This window comes from Ambystoma mexicanum, chromosome 4p (genome assembly GCF_040938575.1).
Source record: "Ambystoma mexicanum isolate Mex_15411 chromosome 4p, UKY_AmexF1_1, whole genome shotgun sequence".
In the NCBI taxonomy this organism is placed as follows: Eukaryota; Metazoa; Chordata; class Amphibia; order Caudata; family Ambystomatidae; genus Ambystoma; species Ambystoma mexicanum.
Window position 1 is genome coordinate 979,292,708 of NC_090927.1, and position 24,111 is coordinate 979,316,818.

A 24,111-nucleotide genomic window follows, 5' to 3' on the forward strand; every position below is an offset into this window, starting at 1 on the left:
ACAGCCGGGTGGGCGGGCAGCAGCATGGCAGCTCGCCCCCCACTCCATGATTCATCCAGTGCTGGATCCCGTCCTGTCAGGCTTTACCGAACCCTCAGCTTCACCGAGGGAAGCTGGGGCTCAGTGACCTAATCTGCCCTGGCAGGGGCGCCGAGTACAGGGGGCTGCGGGGCCCAGCCCTCCCCGGCAGAGTGAAGTCGGGGCTGAGCCCCCCCCCCCCCGGGCCGGACAGAAGAAACACAGTATGGATAGCCCTTTGTTCCATCCATACTGTGTCTCTCTCTGGCGGCCTGGGTAAAAGCCAGGGAAAAACGATGTTTATAAATTGTGGGACAGATGCAAAGCAAGAGGCTCTTGCTTTGCATCTGTCCCTCAATTTCTAAAAATCGTTTTGGGTTAGGTATACTTCTACATCTGTGCACCGGGGTGCACAGATGTAGAGGTACACCCAACCCAAAACTATTTTTAGACATGGAGGCACAGATGCAAAACAAGTCTGTCCCTCAATTTCTAAAAATCGTTTTGGGTTGGGTGTATTTGTACATCTGTGCACCCCTTTTGGCAAGAGGGGTGAACAGATGTAGAGGTACACCCAACCCAGAAAGATTTTTAGAAATGGAGGTACAGATGCAAAGCGAGGGAGGGGGCAAGGAGCAGGGGCAGGGAGAGGGCAAATGAGACTGTTTGCATCCCTCTGAGTGTGCACGTGGTGAGGGTGAATGCTATGGGCGGGGAGTGGAGGCGTATGAGCCAGCACTTTCTAGTAGAGCTGCCATATTTGAAATGGGGCAATGTTGGTACTCCTCAGTTAGCTCGCTATACTCTTGATGGGATAGTACTGCTGTAACAGGGCTTCTATAATTGTTGAATGTTCTAAGCGATAATATTATGCTTTTGTTGAGGCAATGCTAGTTCATCTTAGTGGGGCTGCTATACTTTTGATGGGACAACATCAGCACCTCTCAGTTGAGCTGCTACACTCTTATTGACAAGGCTCCAGCACTTCTCAACAGATGTATTTCTTCTTATTTTAATTGGTTTCTAAGCGCGGACCGAGGGAGCGAATCAGTGTTGCGCGATACGAGGGAGTGAACTTGTGTTGCACGGACCGAGGGAGTGAACCTGTGTTTCTCGGAGCGAGGGATCGAACCTGTGTTGCTCTGTGTCGTCTTGCTTCCAAGGCGAGCACGTTGCCCCTGAGCTATCCTTCCGATACTCTAAAGATCTGAAGTACATTTAATGATACAGAACCAGAACTATTGAGCAAGTCTGCCATCATCAGAATAACTCAACACTGTCATGGTTATACAAGAGCTCATATATTTAAAGGGAGTGAATTACTCAGAATGTAGCAGCACTATTCAATAACCCAAAGTTCTTAAGCATAGTTAATGTGAAAATACTACACTTCTCACCGTTGGGCCACTTCTCACAGAGGCTCCCACACCTTTTATGGGGCAGCACTGATCCAGCCTACTGCTCACATGCTCAGAATTGTCATTTCTCAGCAGGACTGCAACACTATACTATTGTGTTCTGTATGTTGAGTGCTTCTTCACCACAAATGTGGATTCATGGCTCTCTCCCAGTATCTAAATAGTAGATCTGTCTACATTCAATTGGCAACAAGCATGCCTAGAGCTGCCTGCTGTCCATAAGGTGGGGTTTGCTTGAGGGGTGGGTGTCTTGGGGCATAGTGTTTGGTTGAGGGGTGGGGGCTATGGGGCATAGTGTCGCACTCCAAGAGTGAACCCAAAAATAAAGCTAAAACAGGCACAGTTCGGAGATGTACATCCTTTGCTTTTTGTGGAAACCTGACTCGACGAAGGCCATACTCCTCTTGGGCAATCCAAACAGAAAAGTATAGCAGTCCAAAATAATGGAATGTCCAATCAAGTGTCAATAAAATATATATAATTTAATTAAACAGACTATATGCAATAACTAAATAGAAATAAATAACAATGGAAAATGTGTAGTACAAAATATAAGTTTGAAATACAAATAAAAATAATTACACCTCAAAAACATATTCTTTTTCCATGTGTTTAATAAAAATTGGGGGTTGAAAAAGCCTCATGCGACGCTACGCCCCACCACGCCTACCGTCCCACCCACATTTACTTTTCGGCCCACTATAGCCATCATGTAAGGTACTTTCGGCCCTATATCAAAATCAGTTGTGCACCCCTGACCTAAGGAAACCAACAGTCAGGCAGGGCCCAGGTTCAAAGACCTGCCCCCCCCCCAGGGGGCCAGACAGTCGGCTATCCGGCCGGGAGCTGGAAAACAGCAGCACCCAATACTATACATATCAAAGACCCAGGGCTTCCCTGGGTCTTATAAATGAGAGCAGCATGCTCTGAGAAAACACAATCAGTTTGTGGCCCTGAACGGGGACCCAAACAAACAGGAGGTGCACCGTTTACTCACTGCCTTCCAACCTTTGCTTCTTTAGCAAACTCTGAAGTTTGTTGCATTCGCAGCGTCTTTGTTTCCCTTTGAAAATTGCACTGTTCATGAACCTCTGCAAGGCAGCGAGCGGCGAACACTGAACAAACAAAGAAAGTCTCCCGGGACGTACCGAAGGGAAGCAGTACTCCACTTACTAGCGCGAACGAAGGAAGGAGGAACCTGCAGAGCAGCCCGGCGTAGGCGATGGCTTCAGTCAAGCGTAAATTTCAGGTAAGCCGCCACGCCGGGCTGCGAGCATGAAATAGGACACTGTTTTTCTAACCACGTGCAACAAAGATAAACATCCGTGGGCAGCCATTCGCCGGCGGAACCGGAACACGTGGTGCGCGTCAATTTCAATAGAAATATTGCAAGTTTAAACACTGAGGCTGCGGGGAAACCCCTTTCCGGGAAATCTTATCGCAAAAGTACAACGAACATTGTAATTGAGGCAGTAGGCAGACAACTTTTGGTTCATACAGCATTTGCTGCATTTTTTAAGGCCCAGGCCAACAGGACACACGCATTTAATTGCAATGAACAACAAAGGCATAGTTTATACGCATAACTCGAACCTGGGCACAAGACATCATTTCAGCTCACCAAAGACCACTGCTGCAGTTTGTCTGAACATAAACCAAAATATTTTTGGCGGCAACACTCTACAGTTACCCAGCACGGGAAACAGCAATTTTTGCAAGCCCACAAATAATACAACAAGCATTATAATGTTTATGATAGACGGTGCTATTGCACAACGAGTAGAGAGCTCATTTTGACATGACATCTGTGCAGAGACTGCTGACACGGGTTCATATCCCTGCAGGGCCAAACACAGCCTTTTTCATATTTCTTTCTTTTAATCAAACAGGCTGAAAGGAAACATGGGTCCCAAACGAAAATCACAGAAACCCACAACACCGGCACAGAAACCCAAATCACCCCATCTTATGGCAGCCATCGAGGCAGGGGAACACTACGGTTAGGCATGGGTCAGGGAGAATATGTACGGCCTACCAAGGGAAGGGACACACACCACCAAATCAAGATGACGTCACAACACCACCGAAGAGACAGAAAGTGACAGATGTCCCTAAAAAAGGTAACACAAAACTGGTGAAATTGTGCGAGGACATGTCAGAAATGAAACAATTGTTGTGCGAAATGAGGGGGAAACAATTACCTCAAACAGGGGAGCAGGGACCCACAAACCCCAACATACCCTTAGAACCTACCATAACGGTTACCCCCTCCAGCAACGATCCAAACAACAGCAGCCCCAGCCACACCACTGCCACAGGTGCCAGCAATACCAACAGCTGCAAGCACAATTGCGGCAACTGCAGCCACAGCAGACCCAACAGGTGCTTTAAAGCATGGGCAACCCGAGTACAGAACCACTGGGACTGACAGGGCAAAGCAACAGCAACCCAACAGACATAGCAATGATCTGCAATGCCCAATTAGAATTAAAATTGAAATCCTTCCAGACTTAAATACTGAATAGATATAAAAGATGCCTAGCATGGAATATTGACACCACAAACAAAGAGGCCATATGGGCCAAAGAGTTAATAGAAATCTTTTCACTTATAGAATACCAACGCAAAGGGAAAGATGCTTTTAAGGATCCCAAAAAGATAGAAGAGAAAGCCATAGCCAGAAATGCGCAGGTAGAACAGAATTGGGACAACTGGCTACAGGCCTTCGCCATCTTGGCAACAATACACGAAGAGACATTCCCCAATGATGGCAGAAAACTATGGGCTTACATGGATAAAATAAGAGAAGTAAAAATCACTCCAAAAGGGAAGACCTGGCTAGCATATGATATCAGATTTAGGAGAAGCATGTCAGGGAGGCAGCCATAGAATGGGACGAGGTCAAAAATGACTTATACATGTTAAACGCTGAGCCCCCATCGGAGGAAGAGGCCTCACAGAACATCTCCAAAAATAGCAAAAATGCACAGGGTCCCAGAAATAATGATAATGAGAAACATAAAAAGGGGGAACCGCCCTTTTGGAAGAACCAGCCATGGGCGGCTAAGTCTAATACCCACAGGCAGAACAAAAACCACTCTCCAAAAGCCAACATTCCATGCAGGAATTTTGGAAAAAACCTTTGCACTTGGGGTAAGGAATGCTGGTACAAACACACTTGCACAAACTGCAACAGTGACCACGCAGCAAGCAACTGCACCACAATGCCAGCCAAAAATTCTAAAGACTAGCACCAACAACCCCCCTTACATCCCCAACCCCAGGCTTAGCATCAGGCAGAACCCCCATCAACCCAAACAATTTTAGGGAAGCACTCATGAATTATCCGGACAAGGAAACCAGCGAAGCAATCAGGCAAGGTTTCACCAAGGGTTTCATCATCCCTTTCAAGGGCACACGGTCACAGATCATCCCAATGAACCTGAAGTCAGCCAGGGACAACCCCCAAGTGGTGGAGAGCAAAATCAAGAAGGAATTAGTATTAGGCAGGATTGCAGGACCCTGGGACCACATGCCCCTCAAAGATTACATAATAGCACCATTAGGGCTGGTCCCCAAAATAGAACCAGGGAAAATGAGGTTGATTCATCACTTATCCCATCGAAAAGGCCAATCACTAAACGACGGCCTTCCACACACAGAATCTGCAGTATCCTACACACACTTCCAGGTGGCGGTAAGACTCATACAGGAATGTGGTAGGAACGCCCTGATGGCCAAACTAGACATCGAATCCGCTTTCGGACTACTGCCAGTCCTCCCAGATTCCCAACAATGGCTAGGTTTTTTACTTTTAACAACAAATTCTATGTAGACAGATTCCTCCCCATGGGGTGTGCAGTATCCTGCGCCATATTCGAGCAATTCAGCTCCTTTTTTCAATGGCTTTCCAAAAACAGAGACCAGGTACCAAAATAGTACACTACTTCGATGACTTCATGGTAATGGGACCAGCAAATTCTGAAGAATGTAACAGGGCCCTGGCAAAACTAGAAGGAATGGCCGCACAGTGGGGCATACCTCTAGCAAGGGAAAAAACGACCAAACCGACCACCAACATCATTTTCCTGGGCATTGAAAACGACTCGGCACAGGGCTTATGCAAGATCAGGAAAACAAAAATAGCAGAACTCCTGGAGAAAATCCAAAGCCTAACAACAAAAGACAAAGGCACAGTAAAAGAAATTCAGTCATTAGCGGGAAGTCTCAACTTCGCAGCCAGAATTATCCCTCAAGGGAGGGCATTCTCCAGAAGTCTGGAACGAATAATCAAATCTTACACCAAACCCCACCTGCACATCCAACTAGGCACAGATGTGAAACTGGACCTGGAAATTTGGGGGAATTTCCTTAAAGATTTTAACGGGACATCACTTTGGCGTACGCCATTGAACACTTTAACAAAAAGGGTCCTTTTCTCCGATGCAGCCGGGAGCAGGGGGTTTGGAGCCATACTAGACTCAGAATGGGTGGCAGGACACTGGCCCATAACATGGCAAGCTGCAGGGTGGACAAAAAATATCCCCCTCCTAGAAATATTTCCCATCTGGCTTACTTTACACATCTGGGGCAGGCAGCTAGCGAACACGGAACTCTTGGTCTGGTGTGACAACATGGCCGTGGTAGGATCCATAAACAGAAGACCCACTAAATGCCCTTTAGTGCTGAAAGTCCTACGAGCCATTACAGCAGTCACACGACAAGGAAAGATTGTGATCAAAGCAAAGCACATCGCTGGAGCAGACAATAATATTGCAGATGCTTTATCTTGCTTTCAGTGGCCAAGATTCCGGGAGCTAGCACAGCACGCCCGCGAACAGATGACGCCAATACCAGCAGAATGCTGGACAATAATGGGAATACAAAAATAACGGCATCAACGCCTGCGCCAGAGAGCCCGGGCCGAGATGACCAACAAGAACCAGGCACCTGAAAAACGGGTGCCAACAAAATACCAACATCAACACCAGCGCCAGAGAGCCCAGGCCGGGATGTCCAACATGATACAGGCACCTTTAAAACGGGTGATAACAACTTGCTGCCCATAGAAAATACAAACCCTGGCTCAGGTTTCTTAATAGAGATGGCAGAGAAAGCCCTAGCAAGCACTACAGCAGCTCAGTACAGTAAGTGTTTGCAAACAGTATTTAGAGCCACAGAGTTAAACCATGTCGAGTTAATACTGATTAAAGACATAGAAACATTCTTAAAATCGGCGCATGAGCGGGGCTTTAAGAGAGACTGGGCAAAAAGACACCTAGCAATCTCATATTTTTATAAATACGGGGTGACTCAGATCCCACTCAGAACACCCTCATTTCCTACGCTGTGAAAGGATGGGCCAGAGTGGAAGGGCCCCAGGTAGACACCCGCCTCCCTCTTGATTTCAGCAAACTGGTAAAAATAGCTGACCAGTTAGAAGCCATATGCTGGCACCCATATGAGATCATATTATTCAAAAAAGCATTTTTTCTGGCCTACTTCGGGGCTTTCCGGGTGGGAGAGCTCATCGCCTCCAGCACCAAGGCCACAAACGGTTTAGGCGTTATGGAGATCAGGGTCAGACAAGACAGCGTCAACATAGAAATCCAACAGTCAAAAAACTGGGGCCAAAAGAACCATTAACATTTGCTGTATTGATGAGGTAACAAACTGCCCAGTATGTATTACCAACCTTTATTACGCACAAAGGCCCAAGGTAGGGGGGAGGTTTCTAATCCACAAGGACGCCTCGGCACTAAGCCGTTACCAATTCAAAGGGGTGCTGATGAAAGCAATCAGCAAAGCAAGGTAGGACCCCAAGGGCATTGGCACCCACTCCTTCAGAATAGGTGCCGCCACCTCAGCATGGCAAGGAGGCCTAGCACCCAAACAACTAAAAAACATAAGGGGATGGAAGTCTGATTGCTACAAAAGATATATCAGACCACAGCTGATATAGCCATCCGCCCCCATTTTTCTTTCTCCCACCCTCCCTTCAGTAATAACAGGCGAAGGGAGAACCTCTCTCCAATCAGCATGGATAGTTGGCCACTCATTTATCTTCAGGACGGGCCGATGGGCATAGGAGACCAAAGAAAGGCAACCTTCAGAAACACCATTGCTTTGTGGTGGGGATACAGAGGCCTACGATGGGCCGATATCCACGAAACACTAGCTGTGCTGGTCACATACAGAGACCCGCCAGAATTTCTGGTCATACACCTAGGTGGCAATGATCTGGTTGACATTGGAAGGAGAAATTTATTCGAAGACATTTGCTCCTCCCTAGCAGGCATTTCACACAATTGGAGGGAAACAGAAATAAACTTCTTGGCCATTCTAGCCAGAAGGAAATGGCAAGGGGCCAACTGCTTCAAATCTATAGACATTCCCAGAAGAAAATTCAACAGGGGGCTAGAGAAATTCTGTACAGCGAGAGGACTGGGCTTCATAAAGCACCCGCTCATTACACTGGGTGACCCGGACCTTTTTCTCAAAGACAGCACCCATTTATCTAACCAGGGCATGGAACATTTCTTTCAAGAAATTACAGCAACTCTAGCCTCCAGGGGGGGTCACTAGGAGATACTTTCGGGGAAACGCGGTCAGTCGCCAACCTGCCCACGTGTGGCGGCACAGGCCAGAGGGGGTAACCCCAGGACCCGGTGCCCAAAGGTATGTTACTATTATGATATGTGATTATTGTTATCTCCATAACCATATCTGTACAATAAAAACCTACGCCCTTTTATTGCCAACACTTGACAAACACTGTGAGCCAAATTATTCTGGGTGAGGGTATGGGGTCGACCAATAATTATGCATGCATATCGGTTCAGCAGTTATGGGCAATGCTGAAGGGCCGCCCAAAGCAAGGCAAGGTAACTGCTGTTACCATCAGCAGGCCAGGAGAGGGGCATCCCAGCTTCGCCCCCCGTCTGCTCCTCTCCTCCCCCGAGCTAGAGAGCCACACAGTCTATGCAACACAAAGCTGAGGAAGGGCGAGATGTGAACAATCACCTCACCCTTTTCTCCAGGCACCAAGCTGCTAAGCACCTAAGGAAACCAACAGTCAGGCAGTGCCCAGGTTCAAAGACCTGCCCCCACAGGGGGCCAGACAGTCGACTATCCGGCCGGGGGCTCGACCACAGCAGCCCCCACTACTATACATATCAAAGACCCAGGGCTTCCCTTATAAATGAGAGCAGCATGCTCTGAGAAAACACAGTCAGTTTGTAGCCCTGAACGGGGACCCAAACAAACAGGAGGTGCACTGTTTACTCAGTGCCTTCCAACCTTTGCTTCTTTACCACAGAACCCTCCCACCCTACAAACAAGGGAGAAGAACAAAGGAAAAGAGGTACAAGGCACTGTACAGTGACCACAACAAATCATGGGACATGAGAAGGCGGGCACGGGCCAGGGGGAGTAACCCCAGGACTCGGTGCTCAAAAGTATGTTACTATTATGATATGTGATTATTGTTATCTCCATAACCATATCTGTACAATAAAAACCTACGGCCTTTTATTGCCCATACTTGACAAACACTGTGTGAGCCAAATTATTCTGGGTGAGGGTATGGGGTCGGCCAATAATTTGCATGCATATGGGTTCAGCAGTTACTCCATCGCAACCATCCGTTTATGTTTTCAAAGAAGTTAATTTAACTCTTTATTAAGATGGTGTGTGCAAAATACAGGAACCACAAACCACAGGAACATTTGACTTAAAATGCAATATATACTTTTATTCTGTGTAAAGACGATGAGTACGACTCTTAAATTCACAACTTCGTTAATTCACTGTATACAAGAAAATATTTACTCATGTTGCGATAGGCCAAGTGCTGATTTGTTTCTTCTTCTGAGCTAGTACCTAAAACGAAACCAAACCTTACAGCAGCTATTGTAAAGGTTTGTGACTACGTGTTCCTTAAGTACATTCCAGTAATAAAGAAGCAGGTATTAAGGTTTTTTGTGATCAAGGATTCCATGTAAAACCGATGGTTTGGCATTTATTAGCCTGTCTGTCTGTAGTCTGTCGGCTTTTCTCCCTTCAATGTACATTGGGAAGTTTGTGAGGAGTCTGGCATCACTTTTTTCACATCTCGATGGCTGAAGGATGGGACCCTCTGGCCTTTGGTTTCAGCACTAGTCCAGTGGGCAGCATACCACTCACTGAATGCAGTCCTTTCAGTCGATTTGGTTGTATTATTACCTTTCCTTTGAGGGATTCATGTTGCCTTTTTTTAAGGAGATCTATCTTTGAAATGCTGACCAAAGTGCTAGTTTTACTGACAAAAATCACGAACAACAAATTGAATGGTTACAAGCTGTCTTTAAAAAAGTCTCCAAATGCTACTTTCAACATAGCAGCAGAGGGCATTAGTGGCAGCTATTTTGATTTTGTGTTTGCCAAAAATCAAAACGATTATTACAAATGTTGATCAAAAAATGTCCAAAGCACCTTTTTGTGTCTTTTGGGTCAATCAGTATCATTAACTGAATGAAGGAAAAGCACATCAAGTAATAAATGCACCTCCTATGGACCTTCCGAAGTGAAAATGACCTCTCTCTTGTGGCAAAATCATCTTGTCCAAAGCAGTGAACACCACTGAGTTCTGTAAATATATCCCTGCTAGAAAGGATAACATTCCAACCTCCAAGATGGTCACAGATTGCGCTGATAGTGGCTCCATTCCCATAGGCACCGTTCTTCCAAATGTCCATCCTCACATAGGATTGAACGGTGAGGTTGATTATATGTCACTGGATTTGTACATGTCTGAAAGGAGTCTTGTGATTGGCACATTGCCAATGGTCTTCTTGAAGAACACTTCTTCTATGGTTGATGGGCTAATGGAACGCAGAGCTGGCAAAAGCAATAAGAGCTTTCCGAAACGACATGGCTGTGTGGGGTACCTTGGGAGACAGAAAATTGAATAATTTAATTATTATGTTTCAGATTCCTGCCATTAGGGAAAAACAATACATATGATATGATTGTTTATTTATATAGCGCCTATACACAATGTGTTTCAAAGCGCTACACGACAAGGGAGGGAACCAGGGAAAATACAAAACATTCTTACAGGCCATGAACAACAAGAATGTGAAATAACTATTGTACTCGGCCTAGCGACATTTTAAGTGCTAAGCCACAGATAGGAAGGAAATGGGAACAGACAGGTGACTACAGTATTAGGCCTGGTGATATTTCCGGTACAGCTGGAGAATTACACGAGGTGAGGGAGAGGGGAGGAGAAGGAGGGAGAGGAACAAAACAAGCGAAAATCGTACTAGGCCTGACGACATTTCAGATAGTGCTGGAGAGGGAGGGGGGGGGAATAAACAGTAAGGGGGGGAGACAAACATTTGTTTACTGTCATACTAGGTCCAGGGACAATTCTGATAGAGTAAGTGCATAGAAAAAAGTAAGGGAGGGGGAGGAGAGAGAGAGAGAGGATGGGGGAGAGGAGAAGAGAACAGAATAAGAACAGTGAAAATAGCAGAGAGGCAGAGCGAAAAACAGTGGCAGGGGTCAGTAAAACACACAACGTTGCAAGGGAACAGAAAATGTAGGCAAGGATTCATGGTGACAATATGCACAGCATGATTTAGGGCCAACCTGAGTGCGAGATCCAGGGGAGGTCCAACATGAGAGTTGAGGGGTGGAGCACCCAGAGTCTGTGTGTTCAAAAGTGAAATCCAAGCATTGGCAAAAGTCATTGATGGTGAACCCTTTGTGAATCAAGACAACTCCTGCAATGAATGGGAGGAGCGGGAATGGAAGAAAGGAAAAAGGGGAGGGGGAGGAGGAAGAAGAGAACAGGGAAGGCAAGAGGGGGGGGCATGCACGGGGGCAAGAAGCGGGGCACACAGCGACATCACAGGGGACCAGAGGGGGTGGGGGGCACACAACGACATCACAGGGGTGCAGAGGGGGTGAAAGGCACACAGCCACATCACAGGGGACCACAGGAGGGTGGGGGCAAGCAGCGACATCACAGGGGACCAGAGGGGGTTGGGGGGCACACAGCAACATCACGGGGGACCAGAGAGGTGTGGGGGGCACATAGTGACATCACTGGGGACCAGAGGTTGGTGGGGGCACACAGCGACAACACAGGGGACGAGATGGGGGTGGGGGCACACGACAACATCACAGGGGTCCAGAGGGGGGTGAAAGGCACACAGCCACATCACAGGGGACCAGAGGAGGGTGGGAGCAAGCAGCGACATCACAGAGGTCCAGAGAGGGGTGGGGGGGAAACAGCAACATCACGGGGGACCAGAGAGGGGTGGGGGGAACATAGTGACATCACTGGGGACCAGAGGGTGGTGGGGGCACACAGCAACAACACGGGGGACCATAAGGGGGTGGGGGCACAAAGCGACATCACAGGGGACCAGAGGGGGGTGGGGGCATACAGCGACATCACAGGGAACCAGAGGGGGTTGGGGGCACACAGCGACATCACAGGGGACCAGAGCGGGTGGGGGCACACAGTGGCATCACAGGGGACCAGAGGGGGGTGGAAGCATACCTGAAGCGGACAGGCAGCAGACAGGGGCCTTCGTTGAGGGCCTTGTTTGAATGGGCCGGCTCCCGCCTCCCGGTTGCAGTGATTGGCTTAAACAAGCCATGAACAACCAATGGGGAGGGGGAGCAGGCCAAGCCAGGAAGCACTGTCTGATGGACAATAAGGCAGCCATAATGGAGTGCAAAAGACAAAGGGCAAAGGCTGCAGGAGTACTGGCACAGTCATTTAAATGGTCACAAAGGACAGGCAATGTCCTAAAGAGGCATCTTCGCTGGGCACTTTTCATTCAGGTATATGGGTAATATCTTTTGTCGAAAGGCCTGAGATTTAAAATGTGTTACCCCCAGATTCTCTACCCAAGTTGCATGCTTGACACCCTTCTACCTCAGATTCCCTGATGCATATCATGATAACCAGCCGTGAAGAAATCCCCTCACTAGTTCTGGGGACATCTAGTGGTATGACCTAGTTGGTAGGGTGCCTGCGGACTAGCGAGTAGTATGGGGAGTATCCCCTGGTCACCATCACTTAGTACCCCATCTCAAGGCAGAGGACAGTCACACAAGGCCAATTAAGGACGCTGCCTCTGCAAGGATAACAGTTCCCAACTCTGAGAATCTGAAACAATATGGAACTGGTAATAGATGCCTCTGACTATTCCTAAAGGGGAGCTCTTTGTTTATTCATGCAGTAGGGATGTTTACAAACACTGCAACACAAAGATTATAGCAAAGGAAATACAATTCTTCATTACAGGTAGTAAGCACTCACACAGACATCAATGCCATAGCACACTCTTCTGTGGTACTAATGCAGCACGTCTGTTGCAGATACAGCATTCACTTCCCCGCAGTGCGAGCACAGAGCTCCTGCAGGGGGATGGCAGCACATTCAATAATTCTTTTCCTCTGTCCACCTTCAAGTAAAACACCTGCTAAGCCCAGGCACACCTTACATAATCTTTCTGTGCTAGAGGGACGATATGAGGGACGATGTGAGGAGCCTGGGGCAGTGCAGGAGAGGGATGATAAATCCAAAATGGCTGGTTGGCATTTTAAAGGTTTTGCCATTCCTATGCACAAGTGTTCTTATGCCTGCCTATGGGTGACGGAGAGATGGAGAGATTTGTGTGGGCATTTTGCAGGCAAGAGGTTGCACGGTCACATCCATGAATACGCTTTGTTTTGCGCATTTGAGAGTGTGCTATGGACTGCCTACGGCCCGTCCCTCGTTAACACCCACTTTCCCCCTTGTTCTTCCTCATTTTCCGAGTTCCGCCCCCTACTCCACCCTCTGCGCAGGCCTCGCCCACACTCTGCGTTTTGTCTTGCGCAAGGCCATTGACCGCTCGCAGAGACATTCCACGCAAATAATTCCATGAATCGGGCCCACAATCTGACAAGTAAACACAGTTGGAGAGCTTCATTGTAAAATGTATTGCTTCAAAGGCACATTGCAGTGTGTTTTTGGGGCCAGATAAGAAAGTACAAAATTAATGTAAGACCAACAAGGGTAGGCAGAGAGAGAAGCGCCAGATCTCTGTCCTCCTTTATGTAGTGAAAGTCTGTTTTTATGTTATTGTTATGCTTTGACTGTTACCATAAGGTTATGACACTCTTTACTGCCTGTAGAAGCACGTTATGCCAATGTAAGGCAAGCTCACAAGACTGAGGAGCAGGGAGGGTATTTTTCTGGTTGCAAGCCAACAATGTGAACATCAGTGCATTCATAGATCAGGACTGGGGAACACTTGAGCCAGCGGGGAGAGAAGGGGTGTGAAACAGAAGGGAATGCGCTCCAAAACAGACTCCCAGGCAAGAGTAATGATGATCTAAGCAGCTTGTATACTTGGAAACCCTTTTAATGACCACATTTGAGAGGTCCCCCACCAACCCAACCACCACTCTCTCTACCCTCACCCACCCTACCACCACCCTCTCTACCCCCACCCACCACCACTCTCTATTGCCACCCATCTTACCACCACTCTCTACTCACACCCTACCACCACCCACTCACTCCCATCCCCCAAACCTCACTCTCTCTCTACCCCCACCCTACCCCAACTACCCCCATTCTCTCTACCCCACACCTCTGCCCTAACCCCACTCCCTCTCTACCGCCACCCTACCCCTACACTCTACCCCATTATCCCACTTGCTTTATTTCTTACCCTCTCACTCTCAAACGTTGTCACTCATATTTCCTCTTGCTCATCAATGATGGCATCCTCTCTCATCGGTGGTCAAAGTGAGTGGGAACAGTCGGGGACGGTGCTCCACTACTTTTATTTGTTACTGTTAACAGCTCCACTACTTTCTGTAACCATTTTCACCATTCCAGAACTGTTCTTTGCGAAGTTACATCACACATAGCCATTTTAGCACGCATATCGGTTACAGGTAATCGCAAATCTGCTTCAACTCAATTGGATGTCCACCAGCATAACTACAACCCTGGAAAAACGTGTTGCACTTTGCTACTTACCTTCATACTCTGTCCCCTGCCAGAGTCACAGTTCACCTACTTTTTTGATACACTTCTATCACTGCTCTTAATCATGTCCTCCCTTGCTCTATTCTCCTTCCTTCTCATTCTCTTGCACACCCGTGCCCCTTGTCGCATCCTCCTTTAAAACTTTGCACGCTCCTCCTTGCACCCTGATGACTATAAATGCATAATGCAAAGAACAACATTAAAAACGCCAAAACTGTTAGCATTTCCAATGCTTGTTTAGGGTGTCGGCGTGTTCATTTGAAGTTTGCAGAGTGACAGAACAAAACAACATGGCTGCTGAAAGCAATGCCTCTCCAAATTTCGGAAGACAGATTCTCTCCAAAAAAAGCTGCGTCTCTGTGACTATTCAAAGACGCCACCTCAAAAAATATGACCGCTTCCAAGAAAAGTAACCCTTGGATTATCTAAGAACCGAGAATGATTACTGGTAATAAAGAAAAAGGCTGATCTATAAGAAACCAACCTCAGAGATGCTGGTATTGTAAAGGCATGCACTGGAAACCCAGGCAGAATCCGTGTTGCTCACCTGCTGTGGATGTAACTGTTGAGGGTAAGTTGTGCTTCGTCTTGCAGAGCTGCAATCGCAGCAGCATTCCGAAAACTTCTCAGGTCCGCCCCGCTGTGTGTTGGCACTAAAAGACACATTCATTCCCGTTAAGTAACCTGGCAACTGTATTTTTTCACACAATAACTCTTAGGGCCCAGTGGCCAGTTCACAACGATATGATTGTACACAGGTCAATGTGCCAATATACTCCACCCACATGTGCCAGTGCAAATTACGCTTTTCCATTAAGGTCATAAAGACTCATGTGGCACATGTGCGTAAATTATGCCGCCATGAGTAATGTTTGCATGGAGTTGGACTTCACAATGATTGTGCATTTACACCTACATCAGTAACTATGTGTGCATGCGGGATGCAATACCTACATGATGCGTGGCGTGGGTGGGGATAAAAAATGACTTTCGGTGTACTAACTTTGGATTTTGCTTTTTCGGGGCCTGACGAAACACATGCTGAGAAAACCAACACCATTTGGGTCACTGTTGTACACGTGCAGCACTACTAATGACCACATTGTGTATGCGCACGTTAAGTACACGGATACATACGTGTGCCCAGACCATGCACAGGCATGGTTGTGAATACTCATGCAGTTTACGACTGTGTGGGTGGTCGGCAGCATTTTCATTCACCTCCCCCAACGCCCCCACCCTGACACTCAACTGGAAACAGACACATAGGCAGATCAGGTAACAGATGACATGCACATAATGTATGCATTCCTTCATACATGCATGAATTACTCACATCTAATTTATACTGGCGCATTTGAAAAACACTTCTTTTGAATTGTATGTTATTTGCGAGTGCGTAATGTGCAGTATGTCCCTTTGTGCTTGCAAAACCACACATTACAAGTTATCCTGCTTGTGAAAATAAATGCTTGTTGTTTTCTTGTGATTTGAAAAGGCACAGGGGGTTAATTTTTAATGAGCCGTACTGTAAAGAAAATGCGTAAAAGCCTTTTGCGCATTTTCCTTACAGTATGGCTCATTTGCATTCATTTGTATGGTGGAGAGGAGGGGCAGGACGCAACCTGCGTTTCTGTCGCCTCCCTTCCTCCCCGTCATACAAATTACATCCTGGGCATGTACGCCATCATGCATTTTCACGCTGGCACAAATGCCGGGGAACACCTATGGAGTCTGCTGACTTTGGGCATGGCAGACAGCATGTACAATTAAACACTACCTACCAAGCTCACATGTCAAGCAGCGTTTACAATTAATGCTGCCTGTCATGCTCGCATGGTAGCCAGCGTTTACTCATTTGCAAATGACCAAATTACAAAAATGTGCAGCAGGGACCTGGATACGCCTGTGAGAAAACATACTAGGTACCCAACAACAAATTATGATTTAATATAAAATGAGCTCCACAGTGCCACACTAGTGTCATCACTATGATCACTTTTTAAAATAAAGAAAATGCCAGTTTGACAAACACTTCGACAAAAAGCTAGAATTACGCCTTTAGTAAGCAGAAAGTAAAAGAAAATATACACTTTTTTTTTTAAAGGCAGAGGAAGGTGGCATAGTGTGAGCTGTAGGGTTAGGATTATGGTCAGAGGGTATCAGGTAATAATGTCCCCCATACATAGTGTCCCCATACATAATGTCACTGGGAAAAGCCATTGGCAACATTATATATGGTGACATTATGTATGGGGCGGGTTGCGGGGATGTCCCCTGCTCCCCTTGTAAAAAAAAATCCAAACAAATATCAGGGGTTGCAGGGGTGTACCCCACATGTTCAATGTAACAATGTCTCCGGGACATTATTACATGGAACCGGTCAGAGATAGTGATGAAGGGAAAACATGTAAAATGTGGAAGAAAGGGATGGGCGGATAAGGATCAGGGTTAATATTAGGGAGAGTTAGGGTTTGAGGTTTTTTGTTTAAAGTCGTTACAAGATTAACTCGTCAAAAGGGCACACGTCACCACAGGATTCAGAAAAGGCTGTGCATTGCCAACTGGGAATCCTCGCCCTGTCCTTAATTCACAACCCCATTTAGTGATGGTTTGCTGGCCCACATCTCCCACACACCGAACAGCAGCAGATCGCACACAAAGGCCTGAGCTTCTTACCAGCTTTAAAGGTGACAATGCACTTGAGGCAGGCAAATTCCGTGGCATCTAGCCGAAGCTGCCGAAATCTGGCCACAACCTCTTGCAGTGCTTGGATTTCTGAAAGGATCTTGTTCAGTTTCTGCGAGTCTGTGTTGTCGCTATTCATGCCTAAGACACAAGTATGAAGCGCAGGTTAAAAGATGAACCCAGGTCACAGTTGAAGCACTACCCCCTGACAAGGTCCTTGGGGTTCAGTGTCTATTAAACTGTCACTCTGGGATATCAGACTCCAGGTCGCCTGGCAGTGTTTTATGACAGCTAATATCAAATCTTTGCTTGGGATGGTAACAAACACAGCAATTTGCATTTGAATCATAATGCAAGCAGTCATGAATACAACAAGACAACATTATTTGCATATAAATGTGTATCTATAAATGACAGGTATACTCCATTGTTTGGAGGGGATTTGTTATTCTTCGCGTGTTGTTCTTTCTTCCCTGTAATGTATTTTAATGGTAATTCCTAGAACAAAATCATCAAATTGAGCAATTCTTACCCGATACAGCGAGTAGAGTGTTAGCGTCAACTGGAATGGCCCATTGTGCGATGCCCAGAACAAACAGCTCCCTCCAAGCATCTTCCAAAAGCATCAGCTGTCAGAAAATAGATCAATTACAGATTTATAGCCAACATGAGCCTGTGCACGTCCATTATTATGAATACTGCGGCAGATCTTCTCCATTTAATTGTTGTTTTAGATCCTGAACATTTTGCTTCTTACTCTATTTCTGTCAGTGATTACATTGGAGAGAAGAGTGGGTCAACCACACAAAGAACTATTAAGATGACACTCAACAGCTTTGTTGCTTGTGATGCATTCTAATTAAAGCGTCGGCTTCCAGTCCCTCAGCGATCGTTAATAAAACAAAAACATCCGAGAATGGGCACGGACGCGAAAACTGAGTGGCTCCAGAAAAGTGGTGCCATTTCCATTCTAAGAACTTTTCGGGTATGTCTGCTTTGGAAGTGAACAAAACCAAGGCACACTCCAAATATCCTGCATTTGGAGCACAATGTATTAGAGGAAAATCCTGTAGCCCCGCATATGCATCTAGATGTGTAGGCACATTAGTGGTGATTGGGATGTCTTTTGGGATCTTTTCTACATGGAACAAGAAGAGGTGCTCTCTTATACTTCCGTATCCGTTCTTGCGGCGCCAAGATTTGGAGCAAGGTTGGTGCCAGATACACACTGGACTGAAATGATTATGAAAATAGATGCATTCAATATGTATTTTGGCCATTGCAAAATGACAATCACCTGGAACCATCATGAAACTGACAAACCACAATGTCAGTTCAACGAGGTAGTTGGTGGCTTCTTTCTCTAACAAATGGTTGCCTTCTGTATCATACTTGGAGAAGTAACTCATTAATGCACCTTGGGCTTCTTTAATCAAAATAATTTAGAAAAAGTATTTTGAGTCTGTATGTGTGTGCTTGGTCTTAGATTCTGAGCCAAAGCATATACATGGAGAGGCTATGTCCACGCACGAATGCCACCAGAGGTCTTCCAGAAATACCACTTGAAATCATTCATTTTAGATAGTTCCCAATATATTTGTAATAGCAAAATTTGGACTTTCAAGGCTGAATACTATCTTGCAATACTGTGGTATTTTTTATTGCTGTGGTATTCACTTAGAATAATGCCAGAGATCAACACCTCCATAGCTGTAATGAGGTCGGTGCTAAAACTGTCAAATTGCAAATACAGCATGTTTTTGCGTTACCTCAAAACTCCTAATGAGGCCCAAAGTATGAGCCCAATGAGCAGCACATTAAAAGTGTCACTTTGTCTCTTGGCTGAAATAGGTCAGGGAACAGCCGAGTGTCTATCTGAAAGTAGTTCATTTTAACATTTTCTGACTCTGATGCCTTTGTGTAGAAATTAGGGGATATTTCCTCAACACCAACATAACAATAAAAGATAACCAGCTACGTGCAATAGAATACCACAAACCAACTGATCGGGACAGCTATTTGAAGAGTGACAGTTTCCACCCAGTGCACACAAAGCATGCCACAATATTCAGCCAAGAACTAAGATACCAGCTCAGACACAAGAGACCGGGAAAAAAATATACACAGTTTGAGATCAGATAAACTATGGATTCAGCCACAAAATTGTGGACAGCCAGATGCCTAGGGCAACAATGATCCCCAGGAGCAACCTCCAGCAATACAGAGCAAAAGAGACCCAAACCCTGGTGCAACTAGTAGTCACGTACAATCCAAAGTTGGACGCCCTCCACAAGATTGCTCAGGACCTACAACCCACTCTGCAACAAGATGAATGAAAAACGTTTTCCCTGAGATGACCCACCTTGCTTTCCGCCAATCGGCCAATCTCAGAGAATTTATGGTAAGAAGCAAATGACTGCAAATAGCACAGAAAATGGAACCATGCCTTTCCAAAACAAAAGATGCCTACTCTGTCTGCATACCTGAAGTTCATTAACAATCATGCTACCTCACACGGGGCAGGATTGCAATGTTCTAGGGTGATTTACATGTGCATTCAACAATGTTGTGTACTTGAATGTGTGCATGAAATGGCTAGGGGGCTACTGTGTGGGTGCAAACAGACAAAACCTACATAGGAACATGCATCCCGACTGGCAAAGTATCAATAAACAGATATAGTACAGCCAAATTAGTTAACATTTCTTGGAGCTAAATCATACCCTTGATGATGTTAACATTGTTATTCAAAGATAATTTCATGGCTGGCAAAGCCAGGAAGGCCTATGAATTCAATGAATTAAGATTTTAAATACACTGACAGGGTACTTGAAAAGACGTGGCTTCATGGGCTCCCATTCTAATTAACTGGCCCACTCTTTCCACCCTTACAGATGCGGGGGCTATGACATCTCCGACACCTCACATCAATTCCTACAAGGCCCTTCACCAGAATTTGGCTGACACTGCACCAGCCTCACAAGTTGTTCTGAGGCAAAGGTTTGTTGCTGGACTCCCTCCATATCCTACCTATCACACCCCACAAGCTTCCCAGAGTCCAGCGAGTGCTCTCATCTCATGCCAGACTCTGCCATTTCCTTTTTCGGTGTAGAGCAAAACAATATGTGAAAATGCTTTTTGAACCCCACATTGCCACACTTGACTACACAAATTAAAGGCCTAATAGATGATCAGCCTTCTAGAGACAAGTGCATTATGTGGATGAATGTGCAATCAAACATCTGGCAAAGGGACCATCCTGACATATTCAGGACTGCCCTTATTGTGATGGACACTACACCATCCCCTCGTAATTCCAGGGTGTGTTTTTCTCTCACCCCCGCCCCAGTAGAGTGTGCAATTCAGACCTTAAAGATTGCAATGTGTGGTGGATTTAACATCTGAAGTGAATACCTTAATGAAACGACAATTCAGGCACACAGACAGAATGGTCTGGCTAAGTTGTAAACATTTTTGAATCTTTCATTCCATCTCAGCCTGAGGAGGTGATCACAAGATCATAAAAGTTTGCATCGAAGCCCTATAGTTAAGATAAATGGGCTGATTCACGGAATTATTTGCGCCGAAAAACGGGGATTTCTGCGCCATTCTGCCTGCAAATCCCCATTTGTTAAACAGGGATTTGCGGGCAGAAAGGCGCACAAATCCCCGTTTTTCGTCGCAAATAATTCCATGAACCAGCCCCAAAATCTTTTCCCAAAATTATATTGCAAATAACCTTTGCTCCTCCAAACTGGAATTATTTTGGGAAAATTCGCTAAACAGTTCAAAAGTTATTAAGTGAAAAAAAGCAGACTTGGGCCAACTGCCATTCATTTTCCCATAGAGAAAGGGTGTTTCCATTGAACTCCTGTAGCTTCAGTTGAAAATCACTGGATGAATTACCACCAAATAAGAAATAAATTAGGCACGAGGCATCACAAAGGTGCCCTTTTTGGTTTGATTTATCTCAGTACAGTATTATATTTTCCCGTTATTTTAAATCGATGTAGAGGAGGGTGTCCTTGATATAAAATGCCATTCAGACTTGGATGGCTAATAACGGAATGAGTCTCAATGCAGCAAAACCGAACTGCTTTTTTTTGGCTCACCTCAGGCCCAAGGGAAACTTGGAAACTGCTATTCGGGTTTCATTATAGATAATCATTCCATTCAAGCTGTTGCTAAGGTTAAAACATTGGGAGTCATCTTCGAAGCACCAATGAGCTCAGATGATCGCATTCTAAACGTGGTTCATAAAAACCTATACCATAGACTATTGCAATAAAAAAAAAACGACGTCTCAGAAACCAACTGTACTACCCTGGTGAGACCATTGATTGTGCCTAGGATAGACTACTGCAGTGCATTACATCTTGGTCCCACTAAGGGTGGTTTAGGATGCCCTCATATGCTACAAAACAATGCTGTCGGTATCGTGAAAAAAGTGTGCAGACACACACCAGTTTCGGCACACAGAAAGAGCCTTCATTGGCTTCCAGTTGAAGCCAGGACCCGTTTTAAGGCACTCACCATTGTCCAGAAGTGTCATTATGGACATGCCCCAGTTTATCTAAAAACTTGTATAAAAGCCCACACTCCCAAGAGAACCACTAGATCTAGTAAGGGCATCTGTATGATGGTTCCTAGAAGTAACCGGTCTAGAGGCTTGGGAAGATCTTTTCCTGTTCAGGCTACTCGATCTTGGAACAACCTGCCCAAAGAGCTTCCAGTCATCACCTCTTGTTTTGCGTAAGTCACCCCGAGTGGCACACGTATGCCCAGAAGTGGGTCTTGTGCCTGCTGGGCTTAGAGACCCAAGTTAGTACTCACTGATGAGGCCCAACGAGGCTGAAACATGTTTGGGGATGCTTGTGATCTTGTGCAGCAAGTATGTGACCAAGAGGTTCAGGCTGGACTGCCCCCTTTGGGGGGGGGGCAAACCTGATTTGCATGCCAGCCTGACCAAGCCTCCCTGTTGTGTCCCCCCTTGTGCCTCCCTCCTGTCTGCCCCCAGTGTTACCCCCCACCTCCTGCTTGGGCTTCCCCCTCTTTCCGCCTGCACCCTCTATGGTGCTCTTGGTCCCCCCTATTTTCTCTAACTGCTATTCTATCGACTATCCTATCCCTCTCACTAAGTATGACAAGAAGCTCAAAAGGGACATCCTGGTCTCCAACCCATGCCTCCCTATTGCTGATACCTGCACCAGTGCTTCCTCCAGACAGACCCTTACCGACACCCTCTTTGTTGTTCCCTCTCCAGACCTATGCACCCCCCATATGGTCTCTGGTCTCTCTCCTTTTTTCTCTTCTCTCTTTAATGGTGGCACCGAGTTGGAGGCCCTCCTGGCCCCTTTGCACTCATCTAAGACCATCATTAATGTTTACTTAAATGACACCGTCTTGGTCCAGGGTCCTCAGGCCAGTCTCCTCCTTTTTGACAGACACTTCCGGCACCTTGTCAACTTACTTTCTTCTCCTGCTATCCCTACTTATCCCTCTCTGGCTCCTCTGCCACCTCCTTCTTCCGCCGCTTCTCCGGCACCCTCTGCTGCTTCCTTGGCCACCCTGTTACCTCCTTCCTGTGCCACCTCTCTGGCTCTCTCTTCTTCCTCTCCGACTACTCTGCCATCTCTTCCTTCCTCCCCTGCCCATTCCTGGGCACCTCCAAAATGTGTGCAGGGCGTACCTCTGGCCTTTACCACTCCACGGAACACTTTCAAAGGTGGCAACCTGTTCCACATCGCTACTCTCAACACTCACTCTGCTGTCAAACATTCCTCTGACATCTGCCGTCTCCTGGAAGAGCTTGATTTGGATGTACTCGGTCTCCTCCTTCCTGATAGGTACGAGATCCTCTCCGAACCCAGAACCAACCATCTCGGAGGGGGTGTAGCCCTGATTTTCCCAGAGTGAATCCCTGCTCTGTCATTTCAACACAGCACTTCTCCTTTGAATGCCTGGTCTGCAGGCCGTCTATCTCTCCAGGCCTCTCTCTCACTGTGGCCACTATCTACAGGCCGCCTGCCCAGGTCACCCTCTTCCTCTCTGAGTGCCTGACCTCTCCTCCTCTCTCCTTGCCTCTACCTCTCAACTTCTCCTTCTTGGAGACCTGAACATCCACCTGGATGCTACTAGCCCCTCTCCGGGGCTCTTTCGCAACCTCTGTGACTCTGTCTCTCTCCCTATTCTTCCCTCTGGCCTGACTCACACTGCAGGGCACACCCTGGATGTTCTGATCTCTTCAGACCCCCCCCTCTCTTACCCTCTCATCACTCCTCTCTCTTGTAGCGACCACTTTCTTCTTTCCTCTAACCTCTCTCTCTCTCGCTCTCCCTCTACCCCTCAGGTCAAGCCGACTCCAGCACTGACACCCACCTTCCCGGTCAACCAGCCCATGAAGCTTATGTCAGTTGAGGCTTTACTCGCTACTTTTGCTTGTCCTCCTACACCTTCGGCTGACTCACACTCTTACACAGCTCTCTCTAAGCTTCATCTCTCTATCTCCAACACTCTTGACGTCCTTGCTCCTGTCACGAGGATCCATTTGAAGCCCACATCCAAGTGCAACTCTTGGCATGATTCCGACCTCGCCACCATTAAAAGCAACTGTAGGGTGGCTGTGAGGAAGGAAAGGGCATCAGGCGCACCCCCTGGCAAACTGGCCTACCGCCTGCTCCAAAGGCAGTACAGACTCTCTGTTCTCTCTAAGAAGAGAGCCTACATCCAAGCTCTTGTCCAGGGGCGTTGCTAGGGGGGGGGGCTAAGGGGGATATAGCCCCTGATATTTTGGTGTAGCCCCGGATAGAATCTCAGGAGCTACAGCCAAAAGACTAGCTAGCCCCCAGTCCCAACAGTACCGACATCAGCGTTGCCCCGGGTCTTTTCCAGACCTAGCAACTCCCCTGCTCTCATCCCTGCAGCATCTAACAACTCGGCTGA

General features: G+C 46.7%; 1 protein-coding gene across 1 annotated transcript in view; it reads right to left on the minus strand.

Moving 5' to 3' along the window:
* Positions 1-9,170: 9,170 nt before the first annotated feature.
* Positions 9,171-24,111, minus strand: part of NR2E1 (nuclear receptor subfamily 2 group E member 1) — an 88,132-nt gene continuing 73,191 nt past the window's right edge. Inside the window, exons 6-9 of the mRNA XM_069606552.1 lie at positions 17,702-17,798; positions 17,161-17,310; positions 15,029-15,134; positions 9,171-10,363 (exon numbers count right to left, since the gene is read on the minus strand). Of these exons, the coding sequence (XP_069462653.1) occupies positions 10,201-10,363; positions 15,029-15,134; positions 17,161-17,310; positions 17,702-17,798 (516 nt within the window). The 3' untranslated portion in view covers positions 9,171-10,200. The remainder of the gene's footprint in view (positions 10,364-15,028; positions 15,135-17,160; positions 17,311-17,701; positions 17,799-24,111) is intronic.